The sequence below is a fragment of the Podarcis melisellensis genome, assembly GCF_964234715.1.
Source record: "Podarcis melisellensis genome assembly, chromosome: 1".
Classification (NCBI taxonomy): domain Eukaryota; kingdom Metazoa; phylum Chordata; class Lepidosauria; order Squamata; family Lacertidae; genus Podarcis; species Podarcis melisellensis.
The window spans coordinates 49,620,261-49,637,459 of NC_138528.1; the positions used below are offsets into that span (position 1 = coordinate 49,620,261).

A 17,199-nucleotide genomic window follows, 5' to 3' on the forward strand; every position below is an offset into this window, starting at 1 on the left:
AGGTAGAAGCACTCAGTAGAAAGAGTGGTTTTGTTTTCTCTGGAGGCTAGAATAATCCATGTGCCTTTACTGCCCTCTTGCTGCAGGCCTTCCACATCCGTTTGCCATCACGGTGTTTGAAGACAGCCTGTACTGGACAGATTGGCATACCAAGAGCATAAACAGCGCCAACAAGTTTACTGGCAAGAACCAGGAGATCATCCGCAACAAGCTCCACTTCCCCATGGACATCCACACATTGCATCCTCAGCGCCAACCAGCAGGTAACTTCAGAAGGAAAAGGGCTATGGTGACTAGCGCCTGCTATCCGGAGACTCTCTTGGGCCAGATTCAGCTAATCAGTCCTGCTAGGAGATGCCGGCACAAGGTCTTCTACTAGTGTAACAGGTTTCCCCCCCCCCTTCTCCTTTCTTCCACATTTGACATGCGGGGGGTAGGGGGTGGGATCAGGGGAACTCCTAGAGCAGAGTTTGGGGGCAGGGAGACAAGGCGAGATGGTTCCATCTGGCAAGCTGAAACGCTTGTGTTGACGGAATAGTCTTTTTAGTGGTATGTTGAACTCCTCCCATTGTATTTGCACTGACATGGTTAAAACATGGAGCCTGAAAAAAATAGCTATCCCCTGTTTTTAAAAAAACATTTGTAGAGTATGTGTCCTGTTAGAATTCTGAGTGGGTTAGGTTTCATTAAATTAACCCCTATCAAAATAAATGTGGGGTGCTTTCGGACCTCTCAAACCCTCCCTTTTTATTTTCCAGCTTATTTTCACCTAGAAAAAAGGGTAGGCTTTAAAGGTCCAAATCTTGACTTTTGATTCTGAATGTTTGGGCAGAGCAACTTCAGGGATCATGGTCACATGAGCTATCTTTGAAGACTCAAAGCAGCTTTTCCAAAGCATGCCCTTTTGAAGCCCTGAATCTTTCCCAAACACCAACTAAAGCCTTTGCTTTCTCTACTAGTTTCCTTATATGTGGTTGTTTTTGGCTATTTGAGCAGGGAGAAACCGTTGCGGAGCCAACAATGGGGGCTGCACGCACCTGTGCCTACCGAACAACACGTCGTATACCTGCGCTTGCCCCACAGGCTTTCGGAAGACCAGCAGCCACACCTGTGCTCAGAGTAAGTGTGATAAAGAAGAGCTTTTACACCTTGATAGGTGTCTGTGCACACGCACGCACATGCATGTGAAAGTGAGAGAGAGAAAGAAAAAGAGAGAGGAGGAGGGTTGCAGGCAAAACAAACAGAAAAAAGGCATATTCTATACTATGGATGATCAGGGAAAGGAAGGTTAAAATGGCAGTATTGTAAAGTGTTTATGTAAACAAAATGGGTAGTATGTAAAGTGCTTATGTACATTGATGGCAGAGCTGCCTTTTAAATGTTGTGTTGGATTCTGGTTGAATCTATAAAAAAATACTATAGAGCTGGAAAAGATGCCGGAGAGAACTTGCAGAATGATTGGTGTAATTGAGCCCTATATGAAAAGGTGAATATGTTTGAAGGTTTTTCGCTTAGAACAATAAAAGACAGCTTTGTGATTTTTTTTGTTAAATTGAAAAGTGGGTTACATCACAATAAAGAGATGGAGATGGAACACGACATGAGTTTGTAAAGTGGTGTGGAGAATGTGGATAGAGGGAATGCTTTCTCTTACGTCATACTAGATTTCAGGGTCACCTAATGGAATCAGTCATGATTCGAGACAGACAAAAGACACAATGCGCAATTCACTTATGAAATATACTATCACATGCCACTTGCATAGTTGTTTCTTAAACAGAGTTCAGACAAATTTTATACTGAATTGTTTCTTAAACAGGGTTCAGGCAAATTTTATACTGAATTTATACTGTTCTGTTTCCATGTGGAAAGGATTCACCTGTTTTATACTTTAAACAGTTTTATCTGTTTTATAATTGTATATTCTATTGTTGCCTGCCCTGGGACCTTAAGGCAAAGGACAGACAGGAAATCTTATAAATAAATTAGTAAATAAGTTATGGGGCATATGTTTATGAACAGCTCCTAGCCATGACACTCCTGATTCAGAAGCAGTATACCTCTGAATGCCAGTTACTAAGGCAAATTTGCTTTCGTGCCCTGCTCCTGGGCTTTCCAGAAGCATCAACTTGGTCACTGTGAGACACAGGATACTAGGCTTGACTGGGCTGATCCAGCAGGGTCCTCACGTCCTTATCTCTTATTTACATGGGAGACTGGTGAAAGGATTATTCTCCTCCTTTTAGAAGGGCTGTCAGCCCGCTTTCATTTTGTGTCAGATTTGCTTCCCTTGGGGAGAGGCTTTCCCAGCAGCACATCCTCCTCTGTCCCCATCCCAAGCATCCTCTGCCAACGGCAGATGCGTACAGCATCCTACCCACTTGCTAGCTATGCATTGTCTGTCCTCCACTATATTGGATACACATGTCATAGAAGTCCATGCAAAAGGGGCGTGGATGCAGCAGAGCTTAAGACGTAACGAGATAATTTTCTGTTGTCTGTTACCATGTTGTTGAACTTAGAGAAATTAAAAGAAGACCTTTCGACCTTTGATCAGGTCTTGACAAGTTCCTGCTTTTTGCCCGAAGGATGGACATCCGTCGTATCAGCTTCGACACAGAAGACCTGTCTGATGCCGTCATCCCCTTGGCCGATGTGCGCAACGCAGTGGCCCTGGACTGGGATGCAAAGGATGATTACGTCTACTGGACGGACGTCGGCACTGATTCCATTAGTCGGGCAAAATGGGATGGAACAGGACAGGAGGTAATGGGCTTCTGGGGTGGTGAGGCACCGCACAGCGTTGTTTTGGAAATTTAAGCCTTTTCGAAGATGAATATTTCAGTTTGATTGACTTCTCTGTATTGCTGGCTTGGCTGCACACCGGCATGCGCATGCCGCCTTGCAAGTGCCTGTGGGCAGCTAATGCAATCAAACATTAGCGCCGTCCAATAAATGAGTGAAATGAAGATAGCTAGAATATGATCTAGACTGTCAGGAGATAATTACAGTGTACCTTTCTCAAACAGCTGAGACAAATTAAATTTTAAGTCCCGCTAGCGCACATCAATTCTCTAATCATCTTTTGTGTGTGCCCACAATTTATCACTGAAGCAGCCAGATGATGGCATGCTACGTCTTAGTTTGTTCTGCATCCATCTCTTTGAAGTTGATATTCAGTTATCTGTGAACATCCATTCGTAGTTGAATGTGGCTAGTACAAGTTTCTGCTGCTGTGCAGGATCCAGCAGCAAGTCTGTTAAGGGTACCCCTCTCTCCCCCTAAGATTCCTTCTTGCTTTTGTTTCTTGCTAGGTTGTGGCAGATAGCAGCCTGGAAAGCCCTGCTGGTCTGGCTGTGGACTGGGTCACCAACAAGTTGTACTGGACAGATGCAGGTACTGACTATCTAAAACCACCTTAGTCTCTGGAGCATTGCCTCCTAAATCCTAACTGGGCCATACCAAATAATGCATATTTGGAAGTATGAACAATATCCCCTCCCCCACAGACAAACTGGTTGGCATATTACATCCTTCTGTGGACATGCAATGGATTGTTTTCAGACATCACAATAAATCTGTGGTTTATCAGCCATGTCCCCCACCCCCTGGGTTTGGTATCTTCCCACTCCTGTCTCCTCCTCCAGCTTGGTTGTGAGGATAATAATGAAAGCTTCCTCTCCCAAATTCTATTACTTTAATGTGTCACATCTGAACTGTAAACGGTGGTTAATCTTAACTATGGTTTGTTGAAACGAATTGGATTAATAAACTGTGGTTTGAAGTTGGCCGTTTTGAAACAAGGTTCATCAGTTTTGTAAGGTTTGAACAGCACAGTGAGTTGTGGTTAATCAAAAATGGGCCAAGCGCCTTGTGACTATGTTGGGAGGCGGGGGATAGCTCAGGTATGGTGAGACTCATTTTCTTCCCATTAAAAATTAAACCATGGTGTCCAAATGCAGCTTTGCTGCTTTCCTAGAAATTCAGGGAGTATGAGCTCCTGTTTAATAATCCGAGAAAGTAAAGTTCTGAAATAGGAAATTTCCACAGGATGTTCTCAATGGCTGCACAAATGTCCTTGTATGACATTTCAAACATCTTGCCGTGCACCTTATTCCTATATGGATTTGTTTGTATAAACCACAGAATTAAAGCTTTTCCTCAAGCCGTTTCATACTGTGCCTTGAGGGCTGCATGTTTGGATGCTTCCCCATAGGGGAAGCATTATTTATTTTCTCTGCATGTGGAAAATAAAGTATGCTCAGGTACAGAGATGATCCAGCTTCCATTTGTCCCTGATACGCTATTTTTCTATGCACAGAGGTCTCTCCCCCCCCCCCCCCATGGTGTAGTGTTCAAAACATGCAGCCCATCACCTGCGGCCTGAAGTGGTACAGTCCAGGACATGATTTACATTTGGTTATGCTAATAGCACCTGGTTCTCTGTTTCACTGATTTTAGTGGAAGTTGCTTCCGAAGTAAACTTGCAGCCTAGTTGACTGAGAGTTTGTAGAGATGTGGAGTGGGATTCTAAAGCAAACTTCTCAGGTTTGCTGAGCAATTTAGCTTGCTTATAATTTCTATTTGGGTGATGGGAGTGAAGTGGAGACTGTACTTTTGTATAGCTGTTTCTCTTTAATGAGGGACGCGGGTGGCGCTGTGGGTAAAACCTCAGCGCCTAGGACTTGCCGATCGTATAGTCGGCGGTTCGAATCCCCGTGGCAGGGTGAGCTTCCGTCGTTCGGTCCCAACTCCTGTCCACCTAGCAGTTCGAAAGCACTCTTAAGTGCAAGTAGATAAATAGGTACCGCTTTATAGCGAGAAGGTAAATGGCGTTTCCATGTGGTGCGCTGGTGCTGGCTCGCCAGAGCAGCTTCGTCACTCTGGCCAGGTGACCCGGAAGTGTCTCTGGACAGCGCTGGCCCCCGGCCTCTTAAGTGAGATGGGCACACAACCCTAGAGTCAGACACGACTGGCCCATACGGGCAGGGGTACCTTTACCTTTTACCTTCTCTTTAATGGTCTCCCCTATGACTCTGGTGGCTTATGGTCTTTCCATCCTCTTCCTCTAATCTATGCAGGAACAGACCGGATAGAGGTGTCTAACACAGATGGAACTATGCGGACTGTACTGATCTGGGAGAATCTTGACAGACCCAGGGATATTGTGGTGGACCCTGTTGGAGGGTAAGAAGCTGCTTTCGCAGGAGTCTGCATAGCAGGGTTTCCTTTGTGCTATTGTGTTTCAATTTTTCATGCCACTGCCCTGCAAGGTCCCGGTTGCAATTCCTGAAAGGTTTTGGGGGGGGCTGGACGCTGGTGTGGATGGCTCTGCTATAAGAGCAGGACTGGGAGCAATCAGACTGCCCTAGTCCAGCCACCCTAATGCGAGGCTCCTCCTCCTTAACTCCTCATGTGCAAGCCAAGAACAGAAGGGGCCAAAGCATACCTGATCAGAGTTGCCTGTAGGACCAGGTGTAATTTCAGTAAAAGTGTAAAAGAAACGAACACAAGCCAAATAAACCACATTTATCTGCCCTTGTCTGGCGTGGAGTTTGAAATGTTCTTTCTGGTGGGAAACAGGGACATATCTTAGTTCACCAAGGTCTCACAGAAAGAAAAAGAAACCAGTTCCTAGCTTTTTAACATTGATAGCTCAGTCAGTAGACCATGATACTCTTAATGTCAGGGTCGTGGGGTTGAGCCCCATGTTGGGCAAAAGATTCCTGCATTGCTGGGGTTAGACTAGATCTCAACTTTATAATTCTATGACCTTCACTCTTTGGGAAGGGCTGTAGCTCATTGGCAGAACTCTGTCTGCCTTGCATGCCAACGGTCCCAAGTACAATCCCTGGCATCTGCAGTTTGCACCGGAAAAGTCCCCTGCCTGAAACCTTGTAGAGCCACTGTCTGTCAGTGTAGACAATAGTGAGGCTAGGTGGACCAATAGCCTGACTCTGCACAAGGCAGCTTCCTATATTCCTAATGCTCTGTCTCTGGCTATGGCCATTTCATATCACTTACTGTCACTACCTGGAAGGAGACATTGTGAAAAAGCAGTGCAACCTAGGTTTGCCTCCAAAAACAGACTGAAGAGAAACTATGTTGTCTTACTTTTTTGAAGTTCATGGAATGGTCTGATGGCACATTGAAGTTCTGAACTGAAAGTCCTGAAATTCTGTTGCCTCATTTTTGCAGAAAAGAGAAGGCCCACATGATAATGGGATCTCTTGGCAGCCTTTTTTATTTTTTATTACTCTTCCTTTGCATGGAGTCTTAGAGTAGGGTGTACAGATTCTGGTTTAGGAGAGTAGTCACTATGAAAGTTGAAAGCACTTGCCCGTTTGTTTGTGGAGCTCATTGGCAGGGGGAAATAATTCTGCCACTAAAGGAACAGAAGTCACGTGCAGTTTTGTGTGTGTGTGTGCAGATTCATGTACTGGACTGACTGGGGGGCTAACCCGAAGATTGAGCGTGCAGGCATGGATGCCTCTGACCGCTTGGTGATCATCTCTTCCAACCTGACCTGGCCCAATGGACTAGCCATTGATTATGAATCTCATCGTCTGTACTGGGCAGATGCTGGCATGAAGACAATTGAGTACGCTGGCCTGGATGGCAGCAACAGGAAGGTAAGAAAGCCAAGGTGAATTGAAGGCTTCTGGGAAAGGAGCTGTAAATAGGAATTGCTTTGGGATAAAATATAATAGTAATAGTAGTAATAATAGTAATAATTTATTTATACCCTCCCATCTGGCTGGGTTTTCCCAGCCACTCTGGGTGACTTCCAACTGAATATTAAAAACAATACCGCATCAAACATTAAAAACTTCCCTAAACAGGGCCGCCTTCAGTTGTCCCTTAATAGTAAAATAGCTGCTTATTGCTTTGACATCTGCTGGGAGGGTGTTCCACAGGGCAGGTGCCACTACTGAGAAGGCCCTCTGCCTGGTTCCTTGTAACCTCATTTCTCGCAGCGAGGGAACCGCCAGAAGGCCCTCGGCACTGGACCTCAGTGTTCAGGCTGGATGATGGGGGTGGAGACGCTTCTTCAGGTATACAGGACCAAGGCTGTTTAGGGCTTTAAAACTCCACACCAACACTTTTAATTGTGCTCGGAAACGTACTGGGATGTGTGATTGCCAATTGGTCCACTGCAACTTGATTCTGGTCTCCAAAAGGTCTCGGCTGCTTAGATAATTAGCCCAAGGGTAGGGACCATCTTGTTATTGACCCAAAAAATTAAAAATAAAATAATGCTTTGAATTAATGTCTGTCTGAACCTGCAAATCAATCTACTCCTGAGTGAAGAATGCATACTGCAAAAAATACAAGGAGAGAGATGGATGGGGTGGGGAACCTGGGGCCCAGGGGCCAAATATGCCCTCCAGGTCTCTCTGCCTGGTCCTCAGATCTCTTCTCATGCCATAACCCTCCCTGGTCCTGTGCTTTTACCTGACTGGAATGTGTTCTTCAACTCTGGATGGAGTATAGAGAGGGTAAAATGCAGGCTACTGTACAAAGGAAAAATTTGTTGCACAGCCCCTTTTTGCCTCTGGCAAATAAAACCAATTGCACGTGGCCCCTAGAAGGTTGCCCAGAAGGATTTGCGGCTCTTTGGACTGAAAAACTTTGATCCCTGTTGCCATGTCGGCTGTGTGTTGTTACTAAAACTTCTTGCGGGTCTTTGTTTTGGGGACTGACAGGTGCTGATTGGAAGCAACCTGCCTCACCCCTTTGGGCTTACTCTTTATGGAGCTCGGCTCTACTGGACTGACTGGCAGGCAAAGAGCATCCAGAGTGCTGACAAAAGGACGGGGCAGAATCGTGAAACTCTGCAGGACAACCTGGAAAACCTCATGGACATCCATGTCTTCCATCGGCACAGGCCTTCAGGTACATGGGAGGGGATACGCCATCCCTTTCTGCTTGGCATGTCCCTACAGCTAGAGAGCCTCTGCGGGATGACTGCCTATTCCTGCATTGCAGGGGTGTGGACTATAGATGATTCTCAGGGTTCCTTCCAACTCTACAATTCTGTGATTCTAAGCAACCTGCACTCCAACAGAAATGTAACTCAAAAGTACATGCGAATGAATCCTTGGTGACTCATTTGAATGGAAAGCGCTCCTCTGTGCTGTTTATGTTTCCATGCATGCTTGTAGAATTTTGAAGCATGCTGTTGTCATCGTCATTTTTAATTTGTATACCGTCCTTCTGTCTTACAATACAGTGGTACCTCAGATTAAGTACTTAATTCTTTCCGGAGCTCCGTTCTTAACCTGAAACTGTTCTTAACCTGAAGCACCACTTTAGCTAATGGGGCCTCCTGCCGCTGCCGTGCCACTGGAGCATGATTTCTGTTCTCATCCTGAAGCAAAGTTCTTAACCCAAGGTACTATCTCTGGGTTAGCGGAGTCTGTAACCTGAAGCGTATGTAACCCGAGGTACCACTGTTCTCAAGGCGGTTTACAAGCTGAAGAAACAAAAAATGTACATCTTACAACAATCTAATGCAATACAAAAATGTGATAATAAAGCATAACTTTAAAATAGGCAACCTACATCAAAAAAGTAACATTCAACAATCATTAGAAAATAATAATATCAACATATAAAAGTTAAACAGAAATGCACTCAGTAGTTACAATAAATAATATCTAAACTATAATCAATAAAACAACGGCAAGCCACAGTACATAAAACAATACAATACACATCGAGAAGCAGAGGATAGAGCAAGGCAGGTGGAAGGAGGCCTTACCTGAAGGAGTCTTTCCCCTCACAGTTCTTCGTCCAGGAACAGCTCCCTTATGAGGACTCCTAGGGTCAGAGGGTGGGGCAAGGCAGGTGGAAAGAGGCCTTGCCTGATGGAGTCCCTTCCTGACATATTCTGCATTGGGATTCTCCACTTTCTTTCTTTTACAATGTTTTTATTGGTTTTTACAATTTACATTTTTATTCAGATGGGTGTGGTATAAGTAATAAAATTATTATAAATTATTATATTACTATCCTAATCATACATATAAAGGATTTCCTGAATCTTTGGACTTCCCTCCACCCCTCCATGGGTTCTATTAACATTCCTCTTTCCAACTGCATCGTAGAAGATTCTCCATTTTCTTAATAAAAAAAAAAAGATCCTGTTTTCCCATAGTTCTTGTCACATTACAGGTATTGTTACAATCCGGCCAAAGTTTTTTTGTTGCTAACAGTGTTCTCCAAGATAAATTATATTCCGCCCACCCCCCCTTCCTTAGTAAAATTTCTATCTTCTTGATTTCTGATCATCCTGGTCATTTCAGTGTAATCCATCATCTTTATCAGCCATTCCTCTCTGGTCGGGACTTTGTCTTCCTTCCATCTCCGGGCCAAAAGCATCAGTGGTGCCATCATCGCGTACATGAATAGTCTTTTCTGCTCCTTTGGTATTTCCACATCTAAAATTCCTTTTTTAAAAAAAGCTTCAGTTTTTTTCACAAAAGTTATTTTAAACATTTTTTTCCCAACCCTTTATATATCATTTCCCAGAATGCTTTGGGCTTCTCTGTCTGGCCTTGTCATGATGCATTGTTTTCTTCTACTTTTTTTCAGTACATACAGCATGCACAGTTAATAATGGTGGATGCAGTCACCTTTGCCTCCTGGCTCCTCTCCCTAAAGGTCACAGCTGTACTTGTCCCACCGGTATCAACCTACAGCCAGATGGCAAGACTTGCTTACCAGGTAGGTCTCCTCACATTCTGCAGCATCTGGGTCTCTAATCCCCAGAGCCTTCTCTTGATAGGCCTCTAGGTACAAAGCCCTACAGCAGGGATAACCAGTGTTGCTGCACCCCAGCTCCCATCATCCCTGACCAGTAGCTGTGCAGGCTGGGGCTGGCAGGAGTTGGAGTCCAACAACGTCTGGAGGGTGCCACCTAGGCTTGGGAAACACAAAAAATGCTCTTGGTATGAATACACCCACCAAATAAATCTTGGCCCAGGGAAACCCAGATTCTGCAATCAGAATATATTGCGCACATTTAATATATGGCATAATTAGCCTGAACATTTAAGATTTATGGTAAAGTAAAGAATATCAGAAAGGGACGCAGGTGGCGCTGTGGGTTAAACCACAGAACCTAGGACTTGCCGATCAGAAGGTTGGCGGTTCGAATCCCCGCAACGGGGTGAGCTCCCGTTGCTCCGTCCCTGCTCCTGCCAACCTAGCAGTTCGAAAGCACGTCAAAGTGCAAGTAGATAAACAGGTACCACTCCGGCGGGAAGGTAAACAGCGTTTCCGTGCGCTGCTCTGGTTCGCCAGAAGCGGCTTAGTCCTGCTGGCTACATGACCCGGAAGCTGTACACCGGCTCCCTCAGCCAGTAAAACGAGATGAGCGCCGCAGCCCCAGAGTCGGTCATGACTGGACCTAATGGTCAGGGGTCCCTTTACCTTTAAAGAATGTTAGAAGGCAATGAAACAAAGCAGATTTGGCTATTAAGACAGCCAACAGGGCAAAAGAGACCAAAGGAATGGTAGACATGGCTCGAGATCCAGAAAAGGAAATAAGATGCTGTCCCCTGAAAACCAGAAGTCATATATTTTCTTAGGATGAGAAGTAACGTATGCTCAAAGTAGCAAATACTATGCTTGTGCCACAAGAAGCATGGAAGGTGCACAACCTTTATTTCAGAGCCCTAGAGCTGTAAATCTTGCTTCTACTCTTTCATTCCATATCCTCTTTGTCATACCATATAAGTGGTCTGTAACAGATCATCCAGTGACATCCTTAGCAGAAGTGTTTTTTTTTTTTTTAATGTTTGGCAATTGTGATGGCAATTACTAATTCTTGAATTGACTTTCACATGAGTCTCAAGACATTTTACAAGCATACAATAAAACTACTAAACTTAGTTTTTTTAAAAGCACCAAAAACAAATAAGATTCAAAAACAATATTTGAAAATATCCTTGTTGCTTCTTGGTTAGCTCAGAGATGGCGTATATGAAACTGCTGAGTAGAACAGTGTTAAATGTGGAATATATTCTTGTCTTCAACTCCGCAGGCATGACTAGCTTCCTGATCTTTGCTAGAAGGTCGGATATTCGGCTGGTTTCGCTTGACATCCCGTATTTTGCCGACGTAGTTGTGTCAGTCAATGTCACCATGAAAAACGCTATTGCCATCGGAGTGGATCCTCAAGAAGGTCTGAAATGTGTCATTTAACCATTTTAAGCACTGATCCAGTGGGGGCTGGTTGGACTTAAAGTCTAACAACATGTGGAAGCCTTGGGTTCTCTATCCCTGATCTACGAATTGTTAAGATGTAGACTGAGAATTGGTCTTTAGTAAAAAGAGAGAAAGAGAGAGAAGGAGAAGGGAAAAAGTAGAAATATTCCCCCCCCCCAAAATCCCTTATGCTTTTGGTAATAAACATACCAATAAATAACTTTTCGTGTAATGCCAATACAGTTATAGCTTCTGCCCTTTTGAAAAGCATGTCACAATGTGTTCATTTTTTAAGAGTATATATTTCATGCCTGTGAGTGGTGTGTTTCATCAGTAAATACCTGCAGTAACAGGTAGTACTTCTGTTGTTGTTTTTTAACTGGGCTTAACAAAAGCACACCAAATGGCTTTCCCCATTACTTTCCTCATCTGCTAATGTGACTTCTTTAATGCCTATTTTTAGGATTTTCTGTGTAGATGTTGCTGATGTTCTCCTATTTCTTCCACAGGAAAGGTCTATTGGTCGGACAGCACCCTGAGGAAGATTAGCAGGGCTGCCTTAGATGGATCTCAGTATGAAGATATCGTTACTACAGGTAATAGATGCTTTACTGGAATAGCCACTCCTCCAGGGTGCTTTCAGAGATGGATTTTGCCGGGTGATGTGAGCATAGTCTTAATAGCATAGTCAGTTCTCTGGAGTTTACTCATGGAGTACCTAGGAATATTTATGGTAAGAAATGCCTGGTGAATCTTGTGGATGTTTTAAAGGAGGGAAGATCCTAAATGTGATGGTTAGCAAGTAGCAAGAAACAATGACATTGCTACTGCTTTTTTACTAGGGTTGCAAACCACAGATGGACTAGCAGTGGATGCTATCGGTCGCAAAGTGTATTGGACTGACACAGGGACCAAAAGGATTGAAGTGGGCAACCTGGATGGGTCAATGAGGAGAGTTTTGGTATGGGAAAACCTGGACAGCCCAAGAGCCATTGCCCTGTATCACGAGATGGGGTGAGTGCTGGCTGTAGTACGTCTTGGTCAAGGGAAAGACAGAGGATGGGAAGGCTGGGGAATAATTCCCATGCTGGCTTCTCAGTTGGTCGCTTACTAGCTTTTCCTCTTCCTTCAGTTTTATGTATTGGACGGACTGGGGAGAGAACGCCAAGCTGGAACAAGCTGGCATGGACGGCTCCAGGCGCACGGTGCTTATCAACAACAACCTGGGATGGCCGAATGGACTGGCTGTGGATCGAGCTGGATCACAGCTGCTCTGGGCTGATGCACATACTGAGGTTGGAACTGCTACAAGGCGTGCAGAATGCTTTCTTGGGATGGAGTTCATAACTTTATATCTGAAGGAAGGGATGGCATGAGAGGGATTAAAGAGTCCTTGAGGACTAAGGGAATTCATAAGAGCAGGTTCATCGCTCAGCAGTAGCAGTGGCACGTGCATTAAACCATAATGTCTGACATTCAGCTGTGGTGGAGCACAAATGAGCTGCTAAGCCATTCGCTGTAGTGCATCCTTCTCAGAAATTCCCTGCTCTGGTTCTTCCTTGGTCCTACCTGTTCTGTGCCAGGAGCAACAAACCATGACCCCTTGGCTTGTGTCAATCTGAACCCGGGATCATGGCTTGTTTGCCCCAAAATGAAGAATAAAGCTAGGCTACCACTTGTGGTTTGCTTGGAGACCCTGAGTCTGGGTTCAGACAGCACAATGCACCAAGACTCGTGGCATGCTTCTCCTGGTGCAGCCGGGAGCAGGAGCGAAGTAATGACTGTGTTTTATTGTAACGTGCAAATGAGGCCAGTAATTGCAACATCTCTTGGTGACTTCCATATCAGAAATCCCCATCAGGATTCAAGTGCCAAAGGCAAGGCTTTCATGCTGCCTGGTGTTAACCTCAAACACTGTGTTTTGATGGGTATTGCTCACATGTTGTCACTTGATGAACTGCAGCTACAGTTGCCCAGCGAAGAGATAACCAAGTACAGTGGTGCCCCGCTAGACGAATGCCTCGCAAGACGAAAAACCCGCAAGACGAAAGGGTTTTTCGGTTTTTGCGACGCTTCGCTAGACGATTTTCCCTATGGGCTTGCATCGCAAGACGAAAGCCCATAGGGAAATCTCGGGGACCTTTTTTTAAATGCTGGCGGTGGGGAGCAAAGCCTTCTCCCCCCCTCCGGACTTCAGAAGAGGTCCAGGAAGGCCGGCGGGGGCGAAAGGCTTTGCTCCCCACCGCCAGCATTTTAAAAGCGGTCCGGGATAGCAGGGAAGCGCTTCCCGCTATCCCGGACGGCTTTTGAAGGCAGGCAGGGGGGGCAAAGACTTTTGCCCCCCCTGCCTGCCTAACCGGGGGCTTTTAAATCGCCCCGGGACTGTCCGGGGCGATTTAAAAGCCCCCGGACGGCTTTTGAAGCCTCCCCCCGCCGCCCGGCTTCGGGGCATCGTCCCGATGCCGGGCGGTGGGGCAGGAACGCCTCCCCCCGCCGCCCGGCATCGGGGCATCGTCCCGATGCCGGGCGGTGGGGCAGGAACGCCTCCCCCAGCCGCCCGGCATCGGAACGATGTCCCGAAGCCGGGCGGCCGGGCGGGAAAGCCTCCCCCAGCCGCCCGGCTTCGGGGCATCGTCCCGATGCCGGGCGGTGGGGCAGGAACGCCTCCCCCCGCCGCCCGGCATCGGGGCATCGTCCCGATGCCGGGCGGTGGGGCAAGAACGCCTCCCCCAGCCGCCCGGCTTCGGGGCATCGTCCCGATGCCGGGCGGTGGGGCAGGAACGCCTCCCCCAGCCGCCCGGCATCGGAACGATGTCCCGAAGCCGGGCGGCCGGGCGGGAAAGCCTCCCCCAGCCGCCCGGCTTCGGGGCATCGTCCCGATGCCGGGCGGTGGGGCAGGAACGCCTCCCCCAGCCGCCCGGCATCGGAACGATGTCCCGAAGCCGGGCGGCCGGGCGGGAAAGCCTCCCCCAGCCGCCCGGCTTCGGGGCATCGTCCCGATGCCGGGCGGTGGGGCAGGAACGCCTCCCCCAGCCGCCCGGCTTCGGGGCATCGTCCCGATGCCGGGCGGTGGGGCAGGAACGCCTCCCCCAGCCGCCCGGCTTCGGGGCATCGTCCCGATGCCGGGCGGTGGGGCAGGAACGCCTCCCCCAGCCGCCCGGCTTCGGGGCATCGTCCCGATGCCGGGCGGTGGGGCAGGAACGCCTCCCCCCGCCGCCCGGCTTCGGGGCATCGTCCCGATGCCGGGCGGTGGGGCAGGAACGCCTCCCCCAGCCGCCGGCTTCGGGGCATCGTCCCGATGCCGGGCGGTGGGGCAGGAACGCCTCCCCCAGCCGCCCGGCTTCGGGGCATCGTCCCGATGCCGGGCGGTGGGGCAGGAACGCCTCCCCCCGCCGCCCGGCTTCGGGGCATCGTCCCGATGCCGGGCGGTGGGGCAGGAACGCCTCCCCCAGCCGCCCGGCTTCGGGGCATCGTCCCGATGCCGGGCGGTGGGGCAGGAACGCCTCCCCCAGCCGCCCGGCATCGGAACGATGTCCCGAAGCCGAGCGGCGGGGCGAGAAAGCCTTTGTCCCCCCTGCCTGCCTTCCCAGGGGCTTTTAAATCGCCCCGGACAGCGGAGAAGTCCTCCGCTGTCCCGGGCGATTTTAAAATGCCGCCCGCCAGAAGAGGTCGGGGGAAGGCGTTTTCCATAGGAACGCATTAATTGATTTTCAATGCATTCCTATGGAAAACCGTGCATCGCAAGACGAAAAACTCGCAAGACGAAGAGACTTGCGGAACGAATTAATTTCGTCTTGCGAGGCACCACTGTATGCTTGTGAGATTTTTTAATATGGTAGCTTGGAATCATAGCTACCTGGGGCCTTTGTTTTCAGCTTTCTGGGGATTTTCTCTGTCTCTCAAAAAGGGAATAAACATTCCATCTCTGTCCTTCAGCGCATTGAGGCTGCAGACCTGAATGGTGCAAACCGCCGCACCTTGCTTTCTCCAGTACAGCACCCTTACGGCCTCACTCTGCTGGATTCCTACATCTACTGGACAGATTGGCAAACACGTAGCATCCACAGGGCGGACAAGAACACTGGTGCTAACGTCATCTTAGTCAGGGCAAACCTGCCTGGCTTAATGGACATCCAGGCTGTTGACAGGAAGCACCCTCTGGGTAAGTCCCCCCCCCCCCAAGATTTCCCATCAAGCCAAACATTGTTTGGAGAGTCCTCTTAGAAGCTGGCACCAGGGGGGTTCTTTACTTCTCCTCTGCACCCCCAACCACTCCCAGATACTGTTTACTGCAATGCTTTAATTCTTTGCATTTCTTCTTCAAGGATTTTTTCACATCAGAATTCTTACTTGGCCTTTGTGCCTTTTCTGCACATCTTGCTCTGTTCTCTAATCTAGCCTTGCCAGGCTATGTGAGTCAGTTGTTGTTGGACTACAATGCCCATCAACCCTGACTATTGACCATACTGGCTGGAGCTGATGGGAGTTTAGGTCCAGCAGCCTCTGGAGAGCACTGAGTTGGGAAGCCTTGCTTAATTCTAGCTACTCAAACCTTTTTTTTTTTTTTAAACCAAACTACATTCAAACCGCTCAAGCACTTTGAAGCCTTCCATTTTATTTGAATCACCTGTCTTGTCATCCTCACAATCTTCTCAAGTGCCTGTTCTGTACGTTTATTTAGTTGCCAGGCGTTCATCTTGCTGTTTCCCCTGTAGGGCTAGGGTTTCCCCACAGTTTGAAACAGCATTATTGGTGCCATTGTGCTGGCAAAGGATAATGCAAAATCCTTTTGTTGCCCTCTTGTTGCCTATCTTGTTGATCATTTTGGGGGTACAGTCAGGTGTTTTTTCTTCAGAGACGCTGGCAGGCTTTGCTTTCTGAAGTTCCATCTTTCTGTGGTCCCTCTAACTTTTTCTATGACCCTTTAAAAAAATACCTGAGGTACACTGGGTAGTAGTAGCCTTAGTCAGGGCCTACAAATGTTTGTGCCTACTTTTGCTTGAGAATCTCCTGTTTGCAATGACTGTGTAGGAGAGTACTGAATTAATATGGACCCCAGGAAAGTCCAGTCTGAGAGACTTCCTTTGTTTTCCCATAGGTGCTAACAAGTGTGGAGTGAGGAATGGTGGGTGCTCCCATCTCTGCCTGCCAAATCCTGAAGGCTTCTCCTGTGCCTGCCCTACTGGTATCCAGTTGAAGAGTGACGAGAGGACCTGCGATCCTTCTCCTGAAACCTACCTCCTCTTCTCTAGTCGAGGCTCTATCCGCCGCATCTCACTGGACACTAGCGATCACACTGACGTTCACGTTCCTGTCCCAGAGCTGAACAATGTTATCTCTCTGGACTATGACAGTGTAGATGGCAAAATTTACTACACAGATGTCTTCTTAGATGTCATCAGGTAGGAACCCATTAGCTTCCTTTTGGTGCATTAATTCATTAATTACATGAGACCTAGCTGGTCTTTGTGTTGCGAGATCTGCCTTACAATGTGGTATTTTAATAGGCAGAAATTCTTATTTTCATTGGTATCTACTGTTTTCCAGGCGAGCAGACCTTAATGGAAGCAATATGGAAACAGTTATTGGTCAAGGACTGAAAACTACAGATGGTCTAGCTGTGGACTGGGTGGCTAGAAACCTCTACTGGACTGACACGGGCCGCAACACTATTGAAGTTGCAAGACTAGATGGCAGCTGCAGGAAAGTGCTAATTAATAACAATCTGGATGAACCCCGAGCAATTGCTGTCTTTCCCAGGAAGGGGTAAGTTGGGGGACAACTAGAGGCAGAATGGGTGGAGGGAGGAGAGTAGTGCTTCAAAGGTTAAGCCCCTCCTTCGGCCTATAGGAGCATCTGGTCTGTTGACCAAGTAGACTCCTTTATCAGCAGATCTTTATGAGCGCGCACTATCCAGCCAGCTGTTCAGCTGTAGCACTTCATCAGGTAGTTGCAGATTAGATTGTTGGAGCCCCTCCTGCCTGT

The 17,199-nt window shown here is 47.6% G+C and overlaps 1 protein-coding gene across 4 annotated transcripts in view; it reads left to right on the plus strand.

Moving 5' to 3' along the window:
* Nucleotides 1-17,199, plus strand: part of LRP4 (LDL receptor related protein 4) — a 98,469-nt gene that overhangs the window by 69,224 nt on the left and 12,046 nt on the right. For 3 of the 4 annotated variants that reach the window (XM_081900458.1, XM_081900460.1, XM_081900461.1), the window contains exons 15-29: nt 87-263; nt 994-1,119; nt 2,558-2,766; nt 3,315-3,396; nt 5,082-5,187; nt 6,431-6,632; nt 7,707-7,896; nt 9,598-9,729; nt 11,051-11,191; nt 11,724-11,810; nt 12,057-12,228; nt 12,347-12,509; nt 15,151-15,376; nt 16,313-16,616; nt 16,762-16,980. In XM_081900458.1, coding sequence (XP_081756584.1) covers nt 87-263; nt 994-1,119; nt 2,558-2,766; nt 3,315-3,396; nt 5,082-5,187; nt 6,431-6,632; nt 7,707-7,896; nt 9,598-9,729; nt 11,051-11,191; nt 11,724-11,810; nt 12,057-12,228; nt 12,347-12,509; nt 15,151-15,376; nt 16,313-16,616; nt 16,762-16,980 — 2,536 coding nt within the window. The remainder of the gene's footprint in view (nt 1-86; nt 264-993; nt 1,120-2,557; nt 2,767-3,314; nt 3,397-5,081; nt 5,188-6,430; nt 6,633-7,706; nt 7,897-9,597; nt 9,730-11,050; nt 11,192-11,723; nt 11,811-12,056; nt 12,229-12,346; nt 12,510-15,150; nt 15,377-16,312; nt 16,617-16,761; nt 16,981-17,199) is intronic. The other variant, XM_081900459.1, reaches the window with a different exon arrangement.